A 17,573-nucleotide genomic window follows, 5' to 3' on the forward strand; every position below is an offset into this window, starting at 1 on the left:
CATTGTATTATTATATGCACTTTTAAAAACTGTAGTATTCACTAGTACTCATCTTCTTCCTCAAATTCAACTTGTTCATTAGGGTCTTTTGGTTCTTGACCTTCGGCCCATTGTGTAACATCATCTATATAACTCAAAATTGTTTGAATACTATCAGGATTTTTAGCTTCTAGTGGTAAAAATTGAACCATACCAAAGTCATCCACAAGATGAGCAATACTTTCATTAAGTCTTGCAAATCTTGGATTTGTTTCATTATTAACATCATCAATCAATAGTAGAGGATCAGGGTTTAAAAATTTTTTCAATTGTTTTTTAGAATATTCATCTTTAATCAAATCTAATTTAGACAAGACATTGATATGTGGCAATTCTAATAAGATCATAGCACTCATGGCACTTAAAGCGCCACTAAAGAATTTTGAACGATCTATTATAAATGGAGCTTCTAAAAGATATGTAGCACATAGATTGAAATTTAATTGTTGTTGCAAATGTTTCACGATTGTTGGTAGAACTGGAATATGGGTATATAATTCGATTTGTCCCGGACAATCAAATATTAAATATTCATCATTATAATCGCCAATCTCTTCATCTAACCAATCCAAATTGTTTAATAGATATTCAAAACAATAGACCAACCCACCATTCGGCCCCAAGTTTAATTCTTCCATAACATCTTGTAATGAGATCAAATCTCTAATATCTATGGTAAATTCGAATTCACTAGGTTCTGCAGCTGGATCTAAGTTGACAAGATGAGCTCTACGGCCCACACTTTGCATGTGTGATATTATTGAATTGCAAAAGGTACTCTGTTTATATATTAGTAATTTGTAAAGTGAAAATCCTAATGGAGGATCATACGCACTTTTCCAACACCGGCTGGGCCTAGGACTAATGTTCCAACTCTTGACATTTTATAGCTTTTCAATTATTAGATATGAAGTCACTGTATATGATTCTTTTGGTTTCAGGTCTTCAACTTATCAAGTTTGTTTTGATGTTATGAATTTTTTTTTCCACTTGGAAATTCGGTGGTTGGCGCAACACCTCATCGGTTCAATAAACTACGTCAATTTTAACTATGTTTAAAATGCTCTAAATGTTTGATTTTATTTGTTTGTTCTACACCAACAATTTGAATTTTCATTCTCCACTTGAATCCAGGCTTTTACTCCGTTATTTTCCAAAATTGTTTGTACTCTTTTCTTTATAATTGTGGAATTTTCACCTTCAATATATTGAACATGGATGTACCCTATCAGTTTGAATTTGACATCTGATTCAGGTTCAGAATGATCATCATGACCATGTTCATGAGTGTGATCATGATGACTATGATTGTGCTCTAGTTCAATAGAGTGGGAATGACCATGTTCAATTGCTGATGTGGTTGCAACATCAACAGAGGGCCAAAATCTAGGAGTTGTATAACTTGCAACACCTGGTGTTGTTGATATTTGTGAAAGTATATCTCTCATCATTTCATCCTTTTTATCATCCAGGCTCAATAGCAAGTTGGAAGCTGAAGATCTTATTAATGGGATAGCACTAACAAAGATCATCACAGCTATGAACAAAGAAGCGATTGGATCAAATATATTTGAATGGAACCATGAAGTTAATAATGTAGACACAACAACACCTGCAGACCCCAAAGTATCAGCCAATATATGTAAAAATATACCCTTCATGTTTTCATTATCATGAACATCACCATCACCATGGCTATGACTATGCCCATGACTATGTCCACCATGTTCATGACCATGATTGAATGCAAAAATACCCACGATATTAACAACCAGACCTAAGAATGAAACAATCAGTAATTCACCAGTTTTTTCCAAGCTCACAGGATTTATAATTCTTTCTATCCCCTCTATGAAAATCCCAGCAACTATACCTATAAGTAATACACCATTTGCAAACCCTGCAAGGGTCTCAATCCTAGCTAATCCAAAAGGGTAAATTTCACTTGGAGGCCTTTTAGCAAGAACACCAGCAACTAATCCCAAAGCTAGTGAAGTACAGTCTAGTGCCATATGTAATGAGTCTGACAATAAACCTAATGATCTTGATCTGAACGAATATAGGAACTGAACAAACATGAACGATGCATTTAAAAGTAAGAATGAAAAGATGGCACGGGTATCCTTATGTGATAGTAACTGAGTTAGAATTGTTTGTTGTTCATTGACTGTTGATTTTGTTGAGTGTGATGATGACTTAAACAATGAATGGTCAACTGGGATCAACCCAGTAATCAGAATCAACAGTACCTCACCAGCAAATAATAATTTGTTTGAAATATAATCTTGATTATATGATAAAAAGCATAATAAAATGGAAATGATACCTGTTACTGTAGGTGCACCTTGTTTGAAATGAATCACTGCCAAATCTAATTTAGTTACATTCAAAATGATTCCACAACCTAAAGTTACCAAAATCATGCTTAATTGGACCGCTGTATAATTCCAGATTATTCCCAATCCACTAAGCAGCAGCAAGACACCGGGTATTGTCACATCGTTTTTATGTTGTAATTGGTTGAAGTCCCTCAATGAATCTTTAATTTGGAAAAGAATGAAGTATGCAAATATGATGAAATAAAACTGTGATGTACCTAGAGTTGAAGGTAATAACTCTAGCTTGCCCTTTAAATATAAACAATATAGATCAAATGCTAGTGATAACAACACATATGGGAAGCTCACATTGATTATCATTACTAAACTCAACACCACTGTTCTTACTGACCCCAAAAAGTTATTTGCAACAACCAACCCTAATAGACCTAGAAACACTTTATTGCTTTTCAAATTCTGTTCAATAGATTTTTCAGTGATGGGTGTTGTTGCAGTGGCACCATTACCCATGTATGTATAAATGATGGTGAGAATTGAAGCTAAAAACACTGGAATATAAAGTATTGACAACAAGAATTCATTTATACTCGACACATTATGATCCGTTATTGTATTCAATTGACCTTCTTGAAATATCAGACTTGATGCTAAAAGTGATGTTGGGTATGCTAGAAGTAGTGGAATATGTGCAATGTCAATGTATTTATCCAGAGTACTGTTCTGTTCACACTCTACTGGTTGTTCGTCACGGTGGTGACTATGATCATGACTATGGTGGTTATCCTTCTCTTCATGGCTATGACTATGGGATTGATCCTGAGAGTGCGAATGTGCGTGCTGGTGCTCTTGTGCCATTCTCTAGTACTCTGGTATTCATAAATATAGAACAACCACTTTCCAATATTATCTAAACCCTGTCTTTTCGTTGATGTTGTTCCTGTTGATGCCTTCTTCGTTTTCGTGTCAAAAATTCAACTTTTTGTCAAAAAAACGCGACACGATGCGAAATGGCAGACACTCATTTTCTCTTTGACGTCCATCACCAAGGCTTAACAAAGTTTTGTCAAGAAACAGCATTTTATAGTGTGCACCAAGGATTCTGTGGTTATTACTCGTATAATGGCGACCCTGTGATTATCTCTGGCTGTATTTTGTTTGGTCTGAGAAAACGTATTTTACATTGTGTTTGGGTGTCTGGTTGTTGTAATTGAATAGTCGCTTATGGATAATCTCAATGAGCTAAATACTGCAAACAAGCGGCAACCAAATTAAAAACAATTATGAGTGCAAACGGTTGCGTTAACGGTTAAGGCTGAAAGAGATCTTTTGCAACTCAGAAAACCATCTGATGCAGCAGCCAAAAGATCAGTCAATTTTGATGCTTTTATCTTCTTTTATATTTTCACGAGATGGACTTTTGAACACTTCAGTCTGATCGTATAAAGATTCAATAAGTCCGTTGAAACACATTATAAAATTAATTCTTGCCTACCATAGAACAAGATGAGTTATATGAGAAAGTTCTTAAAAGCTATCGAAGTGCCCGTTGGCGAACGTGAGACGTTATCAGTCTTGAGAAACCCTGATTTACAACCAATAAAACCAGAATTCAGAGTTTGGGGGTTTTGGTCTAATTTTGCCTATTGGGGGATCATATCTTTTAGTATGGGTACTTGGTTGTCTGCAAGTGCATCACTATCTTTAGGTCTTAGTGTCCGTGAAATCATTGGTGGTTATATCCTTGGTGATATCTTGACATTATGCTTCACTTTATCAAATTCATTCCCAGGTACTGATTGGCATATTGGTTACACTGTATGTCAGAGAATAGCATTTGGTATTTATGGCTCAGGACTCGGTATCTTGATTAGAGTGTTATTAAGTATTGTTGGTGCTGGTTCAAATGCTTGGTTAGGTGGGTTAGCATGCTCTTTATTACTATCAGCTTGGTCAAAAGATTATTTGCACATGAAGAATACTTTCAGTGAGGGTATTGCCATGACTAGAAGAGATTTTGTTGGTTTCATCATTTTCCAGGTTATAACTTGTATTTGTTATTGGGTCAAACCTCACAAGATGAATGTTCCTTTAATTACTTCATGTTTTGCTTGTTTTTTTGCAATGTTGGGTATGGTTATTTTCCTTGTCAACAAAGCTGACGGATATGGTGAACTATTCCAATTAGAGACAGAGTTATCGGGTTCTAAAAGAGCTTGGACTTGGGTGTATATCATCACTATTTGGTTTAGTTCAGTCTCACCAGGTTCAACAAATCAATCCGATTATTCAAGATTCGCATCTTCAAAGACAAAGTTATGGATTGGTACAATTCTTGCACTACTTTTACCAACAACTATCATTCCATTATTTGGTATCATCGGAGCATCATGTACTAAAGCTGCTTATGGCGAGCAAATGTGGGTTCCAACTGATATTGTCTTGTATTGGTTAAACGAACATTATGATGCCAAAACTAGATGTGCAGCAACTTTTATCGCATTTGCATTCATCTTCTCACAATTATGCTTGAACGTTGTCACTAATGGGTTTGCTGGTGGTATGGATCTTGCTGGTATTTTGCCAAAATATATTAATATCAAAAGAGGTGCATTACTTACAACAGCTTTATCATTTGCAGTGCAACCTTGGAACTTCTACAACACTTCATCTTCATTTTTGACAGTTATGAGTTCATTTGGTGTGATCACTACACCAATCATTTCTATTATTGTTTGTGATTATTTCATCATTAGAAAAATGAGATATAGAATTTCTCATGCTTATGAACTTAAAGGTGATTATTACTACACTTATGGTGTTAATTGGAGAGCTTATATCGCTTTTGTTTGCGGTGTTGGTCCAGGTTTACCAGGTATGGCTTGGCAAATCAATAATCATTATTTCACAAATGCTCAAGGTATTATTAATTTCTATTATGGTGATTCATTTTTCGCATTCCTAATTTCATTCACCTTATATTGGTTCTTGTGTTGGATCAAACCTGTTCAAATTTCTCAAGCTGTTGATGATAAAGATTATTATAATGCTTTAACTGAAAAGGAACAAATTAAATATGGTATTGAACCAAACGAAGATGTTGTTTCCGAACATTCAAGTGAAGAATTCCCAGAAACTAAGCTCGAGAAAGTTGTCCAAAAATTGAAGATTTGATCCCTTTCTACAATGAATTTGTTTTTCTCGTATATATTATTAATGCATAAATTCATAAACTAAATACTCAAGGTAAAACTTTCAACTCCTTTCTGATCCAATCAACATCTTTCTCCATCCAATCTTCCCAACGAACAGTAATAAATGGTGTAGCTTGCAACCCATTCAAAAAGCTATCAACCATATGAGTCTTGGATTTTCTCTTTGGACTCAATTTGAAATAAGCGAAACATGCTAATCCTGTCATTGGTAAACCTGTATTACCAAATTCAAATGCCTTGACTGGTAATTCACCAGCTAGATCGATCTTGGATTTGGTCAGTATGTGTACAATATCATGAATTTGTCTATATCTTAAAAAGACATAGGCCAATTCTTCATCTTGGATCAATTTAACTGGTGCTCTTTCATCACCATCTTGTGTGAATTTGAAATATTGATATCCTAAAGTATTTTCAGGTAAAGTCTCCAACCATTTTGGATCTAGGGTTGAGGAATTCATCAATGGTCTTTCCTTCAAGATCTTTCTCCCAGATTCAGTGGAAAGCATCGCATCTCTTAGATCTCTCAGAATGAACTCAAACGAGGAAACTTCGCCAAAGTTGTTGATATTGCGACCAACTTCTGGATGTAAAAAGGCACTAACACCAGATATCAAAAACAATGCACTTCTTTCAAATGGATTCAGTTTGATACGACCGTCTGGAAATTTTCTATCTTCAACTGGTTGGTTTTTCTGACTTTGAATGAATTCATCAAGTTTTGAAGGAAGCTTATGATGAATATCCTCCATCTCATCAGCCATTTGGATGTTTTTCAAATAGCTTGAATTGCTGAGCGCAGCCAATGTTGAGATGATGAATGTTCTCTTTTGGGATACATTGGGTAGCTTTCTTGATTGAGCTCTAAGCATCATCATGGTCGTCGTTGTTGTCGTTGTTTTTGATATAGCTTATATGTCGTAAAGAATTCTTATTTTTTTTTTGGATTTGAAAGTCAGACCAGTAACTCACAACTGCAAACAACAACACAAAAGGTCAACAATGACAACTGAAATATATCCAAGGCTCGAGGATTCTAAGATACTGGAACTCGAACAGGAATCAAAACTCAGAGAGCAAAAATGGCTCATTGAACACTTTATCAAACCAGAGCTCCCCAAAATCATTGAGACATTAGGTGTCTGTTTGGAGATAATTACATCAAAAGATGAGATAAAACTGCCTATAAGTTCGGCAAGAACTGAGCAAGTTAAAGGCATTGTCACAAGATGCTCTTCTGAATTGACTGATCTGGATATCAAGTTACACTTGAAGAGTTTGTCAAAGAAAATTCACTTGAAGTTGAACGAGAGTATTGAGTTGACTCAATTGACAGAGATGGTTGGTTTGATAAATCAAATAATGAGTGAAGTACAAATATTGAAAGACTGTCCAGCTGATGAAATTAAACAATTTGTGAAACAGTTGAACAGGATATTGCAAAATTTGATAAAATGTAACGTGGTGTTGAATAAGCCTGATGAACACATTTTATTTCCCAAGCACAAAATCCAATTAGATCAAGTATTCGAACCAAATGGCCAAAAATTACAACACTATCAAGATCGATTAACAATTGATTTCTTCATTCTCAATTCAGAAATTTCCATTGAGTTTAAATCATTGGAAAAAGTTACAGAATCACCATGGAATCAAATTGACCCCTCGGGTAAAAGTCATGTTGATAAACTACGTGAAGATTTGAAACACCACAAGATTAAACTTAATGATATATTAGACCAGGATAAAAAGAAAATCGGACATGTTTTGGGATTGAACAGATTTTCTACAAATGATTATTTAACACGAAGCATAACATTCAATCATAATGTTGTCATTGAAGTTGAAAAACTATTGATTCATTGCCAAGATCCAAATTTGATTAGCATAGGGGCTAAATTAACTGGGTTGGAGCATCTTGTGAGTAAAATGTATGGAAACCTGGATATGTCAATGATGTGATCACAGAATTCAACGATTCACCATACTCAATCTTGCTTTTCTATTCTGTAGATTTATACTTGATAGTTTGTATTTCAATCGATCTTTCTTCAACTTTAATTGTCTTAATTGCTCCAGTTCTTCCTCTGTGCCTTCAACCTCTATTTCTTCATCTGCCAAAGTTTTTGAAGAATCATTTCTAAAATTATTTATTCTAACTTCATTCAATTGTATCTTTGAGACTAAATTTGAGTTCTTTCTTTCCAATTTAGATAGCTTGACACGAATTATTTCAACGAGCTTGTAAATCTTTGGTTCTATCTCATGTACCAAGTTCTTTTTGGCAATATTTAGATCATGTTCCGGTACTAGTGTAAATATTTTGTTTTGATCAAGTATCAATGGTAATCTCCCAAAATCATTAGTCAAAGTGTCTAAAGAATCCAGACTATTGCCCAGTAGTGATACAGATGATGAGAGTGAAGATATGCATCCATTTAGGGTTCCTGGGTTTGGGTATGACATCTTTGATTGAATCTTTGACGATAAATGATTGATTGATTGTTTTCTTTGTTTATGTTTTGGTTTTTAAATTTTCGCGACGTAAAATGTGTGCGTATCAATAAAGGTTTTACAGGTGAAGATTCAGTTGAAGCAGATGACCGAGTTGCCGTTAACGAAAACCGCTACAAAAATTATTAAATATATCTTTTAAATTGTACATTTATAATACACCGTAATCATTACTTAAAACTAACTAAACCAAACTTTAAACAAGGTACTTCATTCTGTTTCGTCATCACATTCATAACCAGGACTCGAGGGCACCTGAACCACTTTTTGACTTTTCTCTTTTAGAATCTGTATAAAAAAAGACTGATCTTCTTCCTCGTCCTCTGACGTATTGATGATCTCTTCACCTTCTGATCTTTGTCGTAGTCTCATTCTCACTGAATTTTGTGACTCTCTATTGATGCTCACTTTACCCTTGTATTTGACCTCTACTGAATGTGGAGTTGGGTAAACATCAGGAGTCTCTGAATTTTGAGAGGACAGCACAATTGGAAAGTCATTAGTACCTCTATCTTTACCTATTATTTCTATAATTGAGCCCTCATCGGAAGAACATACAACTTCATCACCAAAGCTTGTATCCAGATCTATAGCCTCGTAAGCTTCATTTTCGATACCATCAATACTCTTATCATGAAGGGCTGTAGTGGTGGTTGTTTCATCACCTCTTTTGTTAGTTTCTTCAGCTGCACTCTGTTGTGAGGTTTTGTAGGCTTGACTAAATGTAATTGGAGGAAGTGCTTCAGACTCTAACCTTGTACCTTTGAGCCGATCTTGGTACCCATATAACAGGCTCCAATCATCCATATTGAAGTCAGGACATTCACCAGCAACGCCCCATAAACCTGTGGGCTGTCGTGAATTTTGATTTTCCTTCTCGCTAGTACTTGTATTTTCATGACGAGCATTGAACACAAACTTCAAATTTTCCCACTCTTTGGAGGTGAAAACGGTATCATAAGCAGCAGTGTCAAAATCTTTTTCAAATGAAGGTGTTCTTGAGCTGAGGTCGCCTCTTTGAATATTATCGCCTAGCCGTATTTGTCTAAATTTATGTGGTTTCCCTGACAATTTCCTTATCATTTGGTCTGTAACTGAAAGCTTATTTGTAGCCTTCTTCCTTTTGGGTTTAGTTTTAGGTTTTTCTTTAGGTTCGTTCTTCGACTTGGGTATGCTTGGAGTGGCTTCTTCTTTATTTGCAAATTGGTGTAAAAATTGTAGTAGATTTTTCTCTTTAGCTTCATCTTCTATCTCATCCAACTTTCCCTGTATCTGTGTTGATATAAAGATGTCATCATCACTTGGGGGAATAGTCTCTTGACTCATATTTCCCCTATGTTCATCTCATGCGTCTTCTTTTTGTTGTTGTTGTTTATTGCTTGTTGTTTAAGCTTGATTCTGATGTGTTTACTTTTTTTGATGGCACTTCGAAAAATTTGAGCTCAAGTGATACTGTGAAGATTTATTTTCGGGTTTTTCGAGAACAACCAATCTTGTATTGCAGGTGGCTGTAAAAAGGATTAAAAGTCTTTCTCAACCTTCCAAAGCATACTATACTTTGATCCTATTACCTAACTTTGCTGCAAATTTGTGTGTTTCTTATTCTCATCCCATACAAAAGTCATAACCTGTCATTGTAACAGTGTCAGTAAATCGCGACGATTTTTTTCGTGTTTTTGAGAACGCGTCTGATCAAAAGTTGGAAAGAATGTATAACAAACTGTTGCCAAAAGAATCATAGAAAGGGAACCATATCTTGACATTAAAAATGGCTGATACTTCTCAGCCATCAATTAGCCAGCTCCTGATGCAATCGAGCACTGAAAGACAACCAGAAGACGTTGTTGAACTTCTGAGCTCACAGCCCAAAGAAGAAGTCAATATAGAACCAGTTGTCCCTGATGCCAGAGCTGAAAGTCCAACCAAATTACCTGACTATATCCAAGCAACTCCAGCCATAACTCCATCAAAGGTACCAATTCAGATTATCAACCCAGTGACTGCTTCTTCCGGAGACGCTAAATCCCCAGCTCCAACTACACCTGCAAAGACACCAAAGCAAAAGCAAAAAGAAGAGGAAAAGTTACAAAGAATGAAGCAACGAGAGCTTGAAAAGCAAGAGAGAGAAAAGGCAAAAGAAGAAGAAAGACTTTTGAAGGAGAAATTGAGAAAGGAGAAAGAAGAGGAAAGAAAGAGAATCAATGATGAAAAGGAAAGAATAAAGAAAGAAAAAAGAGAGAAACTTCTTGAAGAGAAAAAAGAAAGAGATAGAAAGAAGGAAGAGGAAAGATTAAAGAAAGAGGAAGAAAAACAAAAGAAGCTAGATGAGAAACGTAAAGCTGAAGAACAAAAAAAGAAGGAAGAGGAAGCAAAGCAAAAGAAGGCAACCAAGCTACAAATATCCAATTTCTTCAAAGCTAAGACCACTTTGAAAAGTACAATAGCGCCAGCTGCAGTTGATACTTCAGATGCCGATTACAAGATAGCATTCAAAAACTTTTATCTTAGGGACAATTTGAGCTTAAAAGTGAGTCCAACGTTGTGCGATGTGGAAGATTTTGATGAACAATTGAAAACTTCGAAGGGTCAAGGTTTAAAAGAATGGTTCAAACAACGAGAAAATAGCAACGTTCAAGAATCTATAACAGCAAAATATATATTCACTCATCAGCTTGATTCTGCTCCGTTGAACTTCAAGTTCATTAGATTTTATGAAAACATCAAGACATATATTGGCACTTACACTAAAGATCCTACAACAGGTATATCTATTGATCCATTCATACTGACAGATGCATTTATTGATTGGGATGAAGAAGAAAATGAAAACGAAGAAGGTGAAGGTGAAGATATTGATGATGAAGATGACGAGGAGGAGGAAGATGAAGATATGGGTGATCTATCAGATTTCTTAGATGAAGATGGTGAGGAAAATAAAAACAAGAAGAAGACATTAGGGCCTTTGATTCCACAAATACATTGGAAAGACATAACAGAATATAGCATAGAAGTCCTCAAACCAGATTTGATTACAATCAACCCTTTTGAAGATTACTGGAAGACAACAGATACCAAAGACTCTGGTCTGCCGGGAGACCAAGATCAGTCTCCTAAACCAAAGAAGAGCAAATCACTCATTACCAGTAGGGATGATTTAGAGAAATTTGCTAAACAAGTCCATGATAGTGATTTCACAGTTCCTACCATGGTTGAGTTATTGAAGAAGCAGCTCCCAACTTATACAAAATTGACGATTGAGAATACTTTAAAGAATTATGCAAAAAAAGTGGGACCAAAAGCTACAGAAAAAAAGTGGGAGGTTGACACTGAGCTATTGAAGAAGGCTATGGAATTATGATTGTATATGAACTTGAATTTAAAGTGAACTAATTTATTAACAATACTTTTGTAAGCCTCTTTCATTTCCGAAATGGGAAGTCTAGGGTTATTACCGTATCGGGCAAACTAATTAGACGCGTCTCGAAATTTTTTGAAAACATTGGAAACGTCAAAAAAAAAAGTACCCAAACAAATTGAAAAGAACAATTGTTATTCATTTATTGTTTACATATCTACAATCTTATAGAGATCAAATCAACCACAAATGAGTTCCCCTAATCACGAGAGCTCAACCCAGCCAAGAGACAGTCACAATGACGATAGTTTAACTCAAGCAGATTCATTAAACCAACAAGATCCAGGTGCAGCTGTTCCATCTTCTCCATTATTTGTTCAGCAGTCCTCAGATATTGGTACAAACGCTAACGTTGGCTCTGGATCTCAAAGACAGCAGGATGTTTCATCTCCTATTTTCTTTCGTTCCTCTTCTCAACCTGCTTCAGATGTCCATGGTGCTGGTAACCAAGGTGTGAGTTCACCACTTCATTATTCATCCTCAGCTCAAAATTCAGATAGACCAGATAGAAGAAGTGGAAGATCAGACTTGGGATCAGATATCCATTCAGATATAGCTTCCAGAAGACGTGCTGAACAAGCTCGTCATAGAAGAGGTGATATCCATTCTTCAGATATTTCATCACCAATGAGAAGAAGGATGTTTGAAAATCAAATACCTTCTTCGCAACCAGGAAACGTTTCCTCAAATTTGGGTAATGAAGACATTGATGAACCAGTAAGAATCATTTGGGGTACAAATGTTAGTATTCACGAATGTTCAAATGCTTTTAGAAATTTTTTGATGTCATTTAAACCAAAATATAGAAAACTACTAGATGGTGAACCAATTGATTACGATGAAGATGAAGAACTTTATTATGTTAATGAACTAAATTCAATGAGAAACTCTTTATCAACAAACTTGAATTTGGATGCCAAAAACTTATTAGCTTATCAAGCCACCAAAAAACTATATTATCAATTACAAAATTATCCACAAGAAGTCATCCCAATTATGGATCAAACTGTTAAAGACTGTATGGTTTCATTAATTGTTGAAAATGATTTAGATCATGACATCAGTGATATCGAAGGAAGAATTTATAAGATCAGACCTTTCAATGTTGAAACTCAAAGGGGTATGAGGGAACTAAATCCTGGCGATATTGATAGATTAGTCAGTGTGAAAGGTTTAGTCTTGAGAGCTACACCAATTATCCCAGAAATGAAGGTTGCATTTTTCAAGTGTAATGTTTGTGATCATACAACAGTTGTTGAAATTGATAGGGGTGTTATTCAAGAGCCAACAGTTTGTCCAAGACCAGCATGTGCTCAACCAAACTCAATGGTTTTAGTTCATGTCAGATCATCATTTGCTGATAAACAAGTTATCAAATTACAGGAAACGCCAGATAATGTTCCAGATGGTCAAACTCCACATTCTGTTTCTTTGTGTGTCTATGATGAATTAGTTGATAGTGTGAAGGCTGGTGATCGTATTGAAGCTACAGGTATTTTCAGATCTATCCCAGTCAGAGTTAATTCAAGACAAAGAGCTATGAAAAGTTTATTCAAAACCTATTTGGACTTGGTCCACATTAAGAAGATTGACAAAAAGAGAATGAACATTGATACATCCACTAATGTTGATGGTCCTCAACCTCAAAATCAAGATGTTGATGAAGTTCGTAGGATTACAGAAGATGAAGTTCAAAAAATTAAAGAAACAGCTGCAAGAAATGACCTTTATGAATTATTAGCAAGATCGTTAGCTCCAAGTATTTATGAATTGGATGATGTTAAGAAAGGTATTTTGCTACAGTTGTTTGGTGGTACTAATAAGATATTTACGAAAGGTGGTAAATATAGAGGTGATATTAATATTTTGTTATGTGGTGATCCATCAACTTCAAAATCACAAATTTTACAATACGTTCACAAAATTGCCCCAAGAGGTGTTTACACATCAGGTAAAGGTTCTTCTGCGGTTGGTTTAACAGCATATGTCACAAGAGATATAGATACGAGACAGTTGGTGTTGGAGAGTGGTGCTTTAGTTCTTTCAGATGGTGGTATTTGTTGTATTGATGAATTTGATAAGATGTCTGATGTCACAAGATCCGTTTTACATGAAGCTATGGAACAACAAACCATTTCAATCGCTAAAGCAGGTATCATTACTACATTAAATGCAAGAACTTCTATTTTAGCTTCTGCAAACCCTATAAATTCCAGATATGATCCAAATTTACCTGTCACTTCAAATATTGATTTGCCTCCTCCATTATTGTCAAGATTTGATCTTGTTTATTTGTTATTAGATAAAGTTGATGAAAGAACAGACAGACATTTAGCTAAGCATTTGACAAGTATGTATCTTGAAGATACACCGGATAATGTTTCCACCACAGAAATCTTACCAGTTGAATTTTTGACCTTATACATCAGTTATGCTAAAGAGAATTTTTCACCTGTGCTTACCCAAGAAGCTAAGGATGAGTTGGTCAAGTCTTATGTTGATATGAGAAAGATGGGAGATGACTCAAGAAGTTCAGAACGTCGTATTACAGCAACAACTAGACAGTTGGAAAGTATGATTAGATTGGCTGAAGCACATGCTAAAATGAGATTATCTAAAGAAGTCGAGTTGAAAGATGTTCAAGAAGCTGTTAGACTAATCAAATCTGCTATTAAAGATTATGCGACCGACCCAATCACTGGTAAGATTGATATGGATTTGATTCAAACTGGTCAATCATCTGCACAAAGAAGATTAAAAGAAGATTTATCAAAGACCGTGTTTGATATTTTGGAACAATACCCAGGTGAAGTTATAACGTTCCCTGAGCTACAGAAGGTGTTGAATGAACAGTCCCAAGACCCAGTCGAAAACACAGAGTTGAGTGATGTTTTGAACAGACTTGTTAATCAAGACAAGGTTATTGTTAATGGTGAAGGCTCAAGAAGAACAGTTCGTCTTGCGAGAAGATGAACATAGGTAATGGTTAAAGTTTGTTTTGTATAATTATTGGGTATCTTGTATTTATGTGATTAATATTAGTTGTTAAACGTCTTTATTCTGTATTATTCCATACAAAAATCTTGACTTTTCCTTTATTTAATCATCACAGCCTATATACTTTTTGGAAATTCGCGAAATTCGTCCCAGAGTAGTGCCCCGTCCGTTTCGCGACAAAACAAAAACATCGTCAAATGAGTTCAACAGCGTTGATTTAAACACCAAATAAGAAAAAAACAAACCGTTTGAAAACGCTTGAAATCAACGTCTTGGTCACAAGAGAATACAACACAGAATTGATTAAAAAGACTAGTTTCATCTATAGTCACACCACTAGGAATCTCAAGGACAAAGCATAGATCTTGGTGTATTTATCAAATTCCTCAGTTTTCGGATACATACAAAACAAAGTCAGATGAACAACAACATTGAGAAGTAATTAGGATAGTGATTGAAATTTTTTGAAGCCTGTTTGTCAATATAGCTAAAGAATATGGAGGTGCTGAACAGCAATAGCAATGATGACCTACAACAGATGAATCAGAATGAACAACAACATCGAGATGGGGCGCAAATGGCTCCAAGGACAATGTATTTAAACATAGAACTTGAGAGAAGTTTGAATAACGGATTTGAAAGAAAAACAACTAGATCTCGTTCAAACTCAAAAGTATACCGTCAATCTCTTCCTCCACCAGTGAATAACAATACCAAATCATCATCTTCTTCACACAACGGAACAAGTATACAACAGAAGGATTCTCAAGACACCCAACCCACAAAACCGCATTCAAGAGATCAATATACTCATATTATTAGATTATCATCACTTAATGAAACATTTGATAGAAAGACATTAGCAATCCCAGCATATCCAGAAGTGCTCAAGTTGGGACGTCCAAATAGTTCCCAAAAAGCTCCCAACATAGATAATGGTTATTTTGATTCAAAAGTGATATCAAGAGAGCAAGCAGAACTATACGTTAAATGTGATCAAGTTTTCATAAGGGATAAGAATTCATCAAATGGTACATTTGTAAATACAAAGAAAATTTTACAAGAAGAACCGGTGAAAGAGAATGATGTTATAGATTTGGGGATAGATATTGATGGTAATCAATCCAAACATCAACATCATAGGAAAATCAGTTGTAAAGTGGATAGTATATTTGTTGTACCATTAAATAATGGAGTGAGTCTACCACAAGTACTGAATGATTTAAATAATCAAGATAAAGTGATGAAACAAAAGGAAGTTACACCTTTTGATGCTGCCTTTTTCGGTGACGTAAATTCTGATTTGGATGATTTAGCATTGGGAATGGATCATGACTTCCTGTCTGGGATATTTGTGAATAATAACATTGGAACAAGTTCAAATTTAACCAAATCTGTTAAAATATTGATGAATCAATTACATCAAGAAAAGGTTAACAACTTGAAACTTCAATCAGTGGAGACATTTTTGGAGAACTATAGAGTTGAACTTAGCCGAAATGAACAAACCGCAAAAATTAGAAAATTAAATAAAGAATTGAGTGATTATAAAAAATTGGCTGAAGTGTCAAAGTCACAAATCTCAGAGTTTGAAGAAAAGATTGGCGAAATCACCTCCAAGTTGGAATCAAATGAGAAGACTGTATTAGAAAAAGATGAACAAATCAAAGAACTTGAAGCTTCTGCAACCAAACATAACGAAACAATAACAAATGAGCTGAATTCTAAGATTGAATCACAAGACGCATTGATAAAAGAGAAACAAGCACGTATAGAAAGTCTCACAAAGGAACAACAAAGCATAAAGTCAAATTATGAATCAAACCTCAAGTCATTAGAGGATAAGCTATCCACAAATAGTGAAGATTATCAAAAATTGAAGAAAAAGTACAAGAGCATATTGGATTATAAAAAGCAAAATGATATGAAGAATGATTTTTATAATCTCATACTGATTTCAACGGGGATATTAATCATTGGTCTCTTGGTTCTAAAAGTTTTCTAGTTTAAAATTAGTCATTTTATTATTTATTGAACTCTATCTGGATCATCTGTATGTAGTGCTAAACTGTCTAATTCTATAGTTTCAACTTTTTCAACTCCCAAATTTGTTGCTAATTCTCTAACAAATTCTCGTGCAGCTTGTGAAATAGTAATATCCGTTCCTAGTTCCTTCATAGTTGTTTGAGTCTTTCCAGGTAATCCACAAAACACAAATCCAGCATCTTCAATCTTTGGAATTTCATTTCTAACATTCAAAGAAACACCATGGAATGTCACTGCTCTTCTAACTTGTAATCCAATACTTGAGATTTTGGTGTTTTCATCAATCCAAACCCCAGTATTCTCAGTTTTCTTTGCATGAATATTATGTTTGCTCAACATCTTGATAACAGTATCTTCAATCAACGACACAAAGCACTTGACAGTCAAATTTTTGAAGTCTCTAAGATCTATTATAGGATACACCACCAATTGGCCTGGGTTATGGAATGTGATTTCACCACCTCTATCAGTTTGAACAAAATCATATCCTGTGTTTTTCAATTTTGCAATATCTTCACCACTTAGTCTTTTCTTTTCACGTTGGCCAGCTGTGAAAATTGGTTTAAATTCAAATGATAGGACAGTTGGTGGTGGTTTGTTCTCCAAGATAGCTTGTACAATCTTTTTTTCATAATCATTACTCTCAAGACCTTTACTAGCTAATTCTCTATTACTTCTATCAATCTTGGATGCCATTTTTTTGAAATCTAAAAAGGCAGAAACGAATTCCGTTTGAATTTTATGAGCTTCATGATAGTCATATGGAACAGTGAATCGAAGATGACGAAGCGTCTTAGCTGACTCTTTCAATGGGGCAAATTTTGTACATGATTCGGACGTTAATGGTGATGGTGGTGATGGTGGTGGTGGCACTTGGTTGGTGCTGTCAGGGGTAGATGTGGAGATTTCTCTTCTAAATGACCTTAATATAAGCGGTTTCTGTAATATTTGCCTCTTTAACATCATCATATTTAACAGTACGTTTAGAAAAGTCTTTTGAATGTTGGATCA

At 35.0% G+C, this 17,573-nt stretch overlaps 11 protein-coding genes across 11 annotated transcripts; 5 read left to right on the forward strand and 6 right to left on the reverse strand.

The window, feature by feature from the left end:
- Window positions 1-41: 41 nt before the first annotated feature.
- GPN3 (putative signal sequence-binding GTPase GPN3) lies at window positions 42-922 on the reverse strand (the record flags this gene model as incomplete). Its single annotated transcript, XM_019183130.1, has 2 exons — window positions 42-818; window positions 875-922. The coding sequence occupies 2 exons, from the start codon at window positions 920-922 to the stop codon at window positions 42-44; spliced, it is 825 nt and encodes a 274-aa protein (XP_019039859.1).
- Window positions 923-1,131: 209 nt separating this feature from the next.
- Window positions 1,132-3,337, reverse strand: MSC2 (metal cation transporter MSC2; the record flags this gene model as incomplete). Its single annotated transcript, XM_019186197.1, has 1 exon — window positions 1,132-3,337. A coding segment is annotated over exon 1 (1,747 nt), but the record flags the coding sequence as incomplete, so codon positions are not given.
- Window positions 3,338-3,881: 544 nt separating this feature from the next.
- On the forward strand, window positions 3,882-5,549 carry THI7 (thiamine transporter THI7; the record flags this gene model as incomplete). The annotated part of the gene is made up of 1 exon (XM_019183131.1): window positions 3,882-5,549. One exon carries the CDS (start codon window positions 3,882-3,884, stop codon window positions 5,547-5,549), a length of 1,668 nt encoding a protein of 555 aa, XP_019039861.1.
- Window positions 5,550-5,616: 67 nt separating this feature from the next.
- On the reverse strand, window positions 5,617-6,342 carry COQ4 (ubiquinone biosynthesis protein COQ4; the record flags this gene model as incomplete). The annotated part of the gene is made up of 1 exon (XM_019181403.1): window positions 5,617-6,342. One exon carries the CDS (start codon window positions 6,340-6,342, stop codon window positions 5,617-5,619), a length of 726 nt encoding a protein of 241 aa, XP_019039862.1.
- A 250-nt stretch (window positions 6,343-6,592) lies between these two features.
- On the forward strand, window positions 6,593-7,552 carry RAV2 (Rav2p; the record flags this gene model as incomplete). The annotated part of the gene is made up of 1 exon (XM_019184538.1): window positions 6,593-7,552. One exon carries the CDS (start codon window positions 6,593-6,595, stop codon window positions 7,550-7,552), a length of 960 nt encoding a protein of 319 aa, XP_019039863.1.
- A 9-nt stretch (window positions 7,553-7,561) lies between these two features.
- Window positions 7,562-8,056, reverse strand: SPC19 (Spc19p; the record flags this gene model as incomplete). The annotated part of the gene is made up of 1 exon (XM_019181398.1): window positions 7,562-8,056. One exon carries the CDS (start codon window positions 8,054-8,056, stop codon window positions 7,562-7,564), a length of 495 nt encoding a protein of 164 aa, XP_019039864.1.
- Window positions 8,057-8,314: 258 nt separating this feature from the next.
- Window positions 8,315-9,430, reverse strand: WICANDRAFT_61225 (uncharacterized protein; the record flags this gene model as incomplete). The annotated part of the gene is made up of 1 exon (XM_019183132.1): window positions 8,315-9,430. One exon carries the CDS (start codon window positions 9,428-9,430, stop codon window positions 8,315-8,317), a length of 1,116 nt encoding a protein of 371 aa, XP_019039865.1.
- A 442-nt stretch (window positions 9,431-9,872) lies between these two features.
- RLF2 (Rlf2p) lies at window positions 9,873-11,462 on the forward strand (the record flags this gene model as incomplete). Its single annotated transcript, XM_019183133.1, has 1 exon — window positions 9,873-11,462. The coding sequence occupies one exon, from the start codon at window positions 9,873-9,875 to the stop codon at window positions 11,460-11,462; it is 1,590 nt and encodes a 529-aa protein (XP_019039866.1).
- Window positions 11,463-11,645: 183 nt separating this feature from the next.
- Window positions 11,646-14,492, forward strand: MCM4 (MCM DNA helicase complex subunit MCM4; the record flags this gene model as incomplete). The annotated part of the gene is made up of 2 exons (XM_019182665.1): window positions 11,646-12,033; window positions 12,100-14,492. Exons 1-2 carry the CDS (start codon window positions 11,709-11,711, stop codon window positions 14,490-14,492), a joined length of 2,718 nt encoding a protein of 905 aa, XP_019039867.1. The 5' UTR covers window positions 11,646-11,708.
- A 520-nt stretch (window positions 14,493-15,012) lies between these two features.
- Window positions 15,013-16,521, forward strand: VPS64 (Vps64p; the record flags this gene model as incomplete). Its single annotated transcript, XM_019183134.1, has 1 exon — window positions 15,013-16,521. The coding sequence occupies one exon, from the start codon at window positions 15,013-15,015 to the stop codon at window positions 16,519-16,521; it is 1,509 nt and encodes a 502-aa protein (XP_019039868.1).
- Window positions 16,522-16,544: 23 nt separating this feature from the next.
- Window positions 16,545-17,531, reverse strand: LIP2 (lipoyl(octanoyl) transferase LIP2; the record flags this gene model as incomplete). Its single annotated transcript, XM_019184539.1, has 1 exon — window positions 16,545-17,531. One exon carries the CDS (start codon window positions 17,529-17,531, stop codon window positions 16,545-16,547), a length of 987 nt encoding a protein of 328 aa, XP_019039869.1.
- Window positions 17,532-17,573: the final 42 nt, after the last annotated feature.

Source organism: Wickerhamomyces anomalus (assembly GCF_001661255.1).
Source record: "Wickerhamomyces anomalus NRRL Y-366-8 unplaced genomic scaffold WICANscaffold_2, whole genome shotgun sequence".
Classification (NCBI taxonomy): Eukaryota; Fungi; Ascomycota; class Saccharomycetes; order Phaffomycetales; family Wickerhamomycetaceae; genus Hansenula; species Hansenula anomala.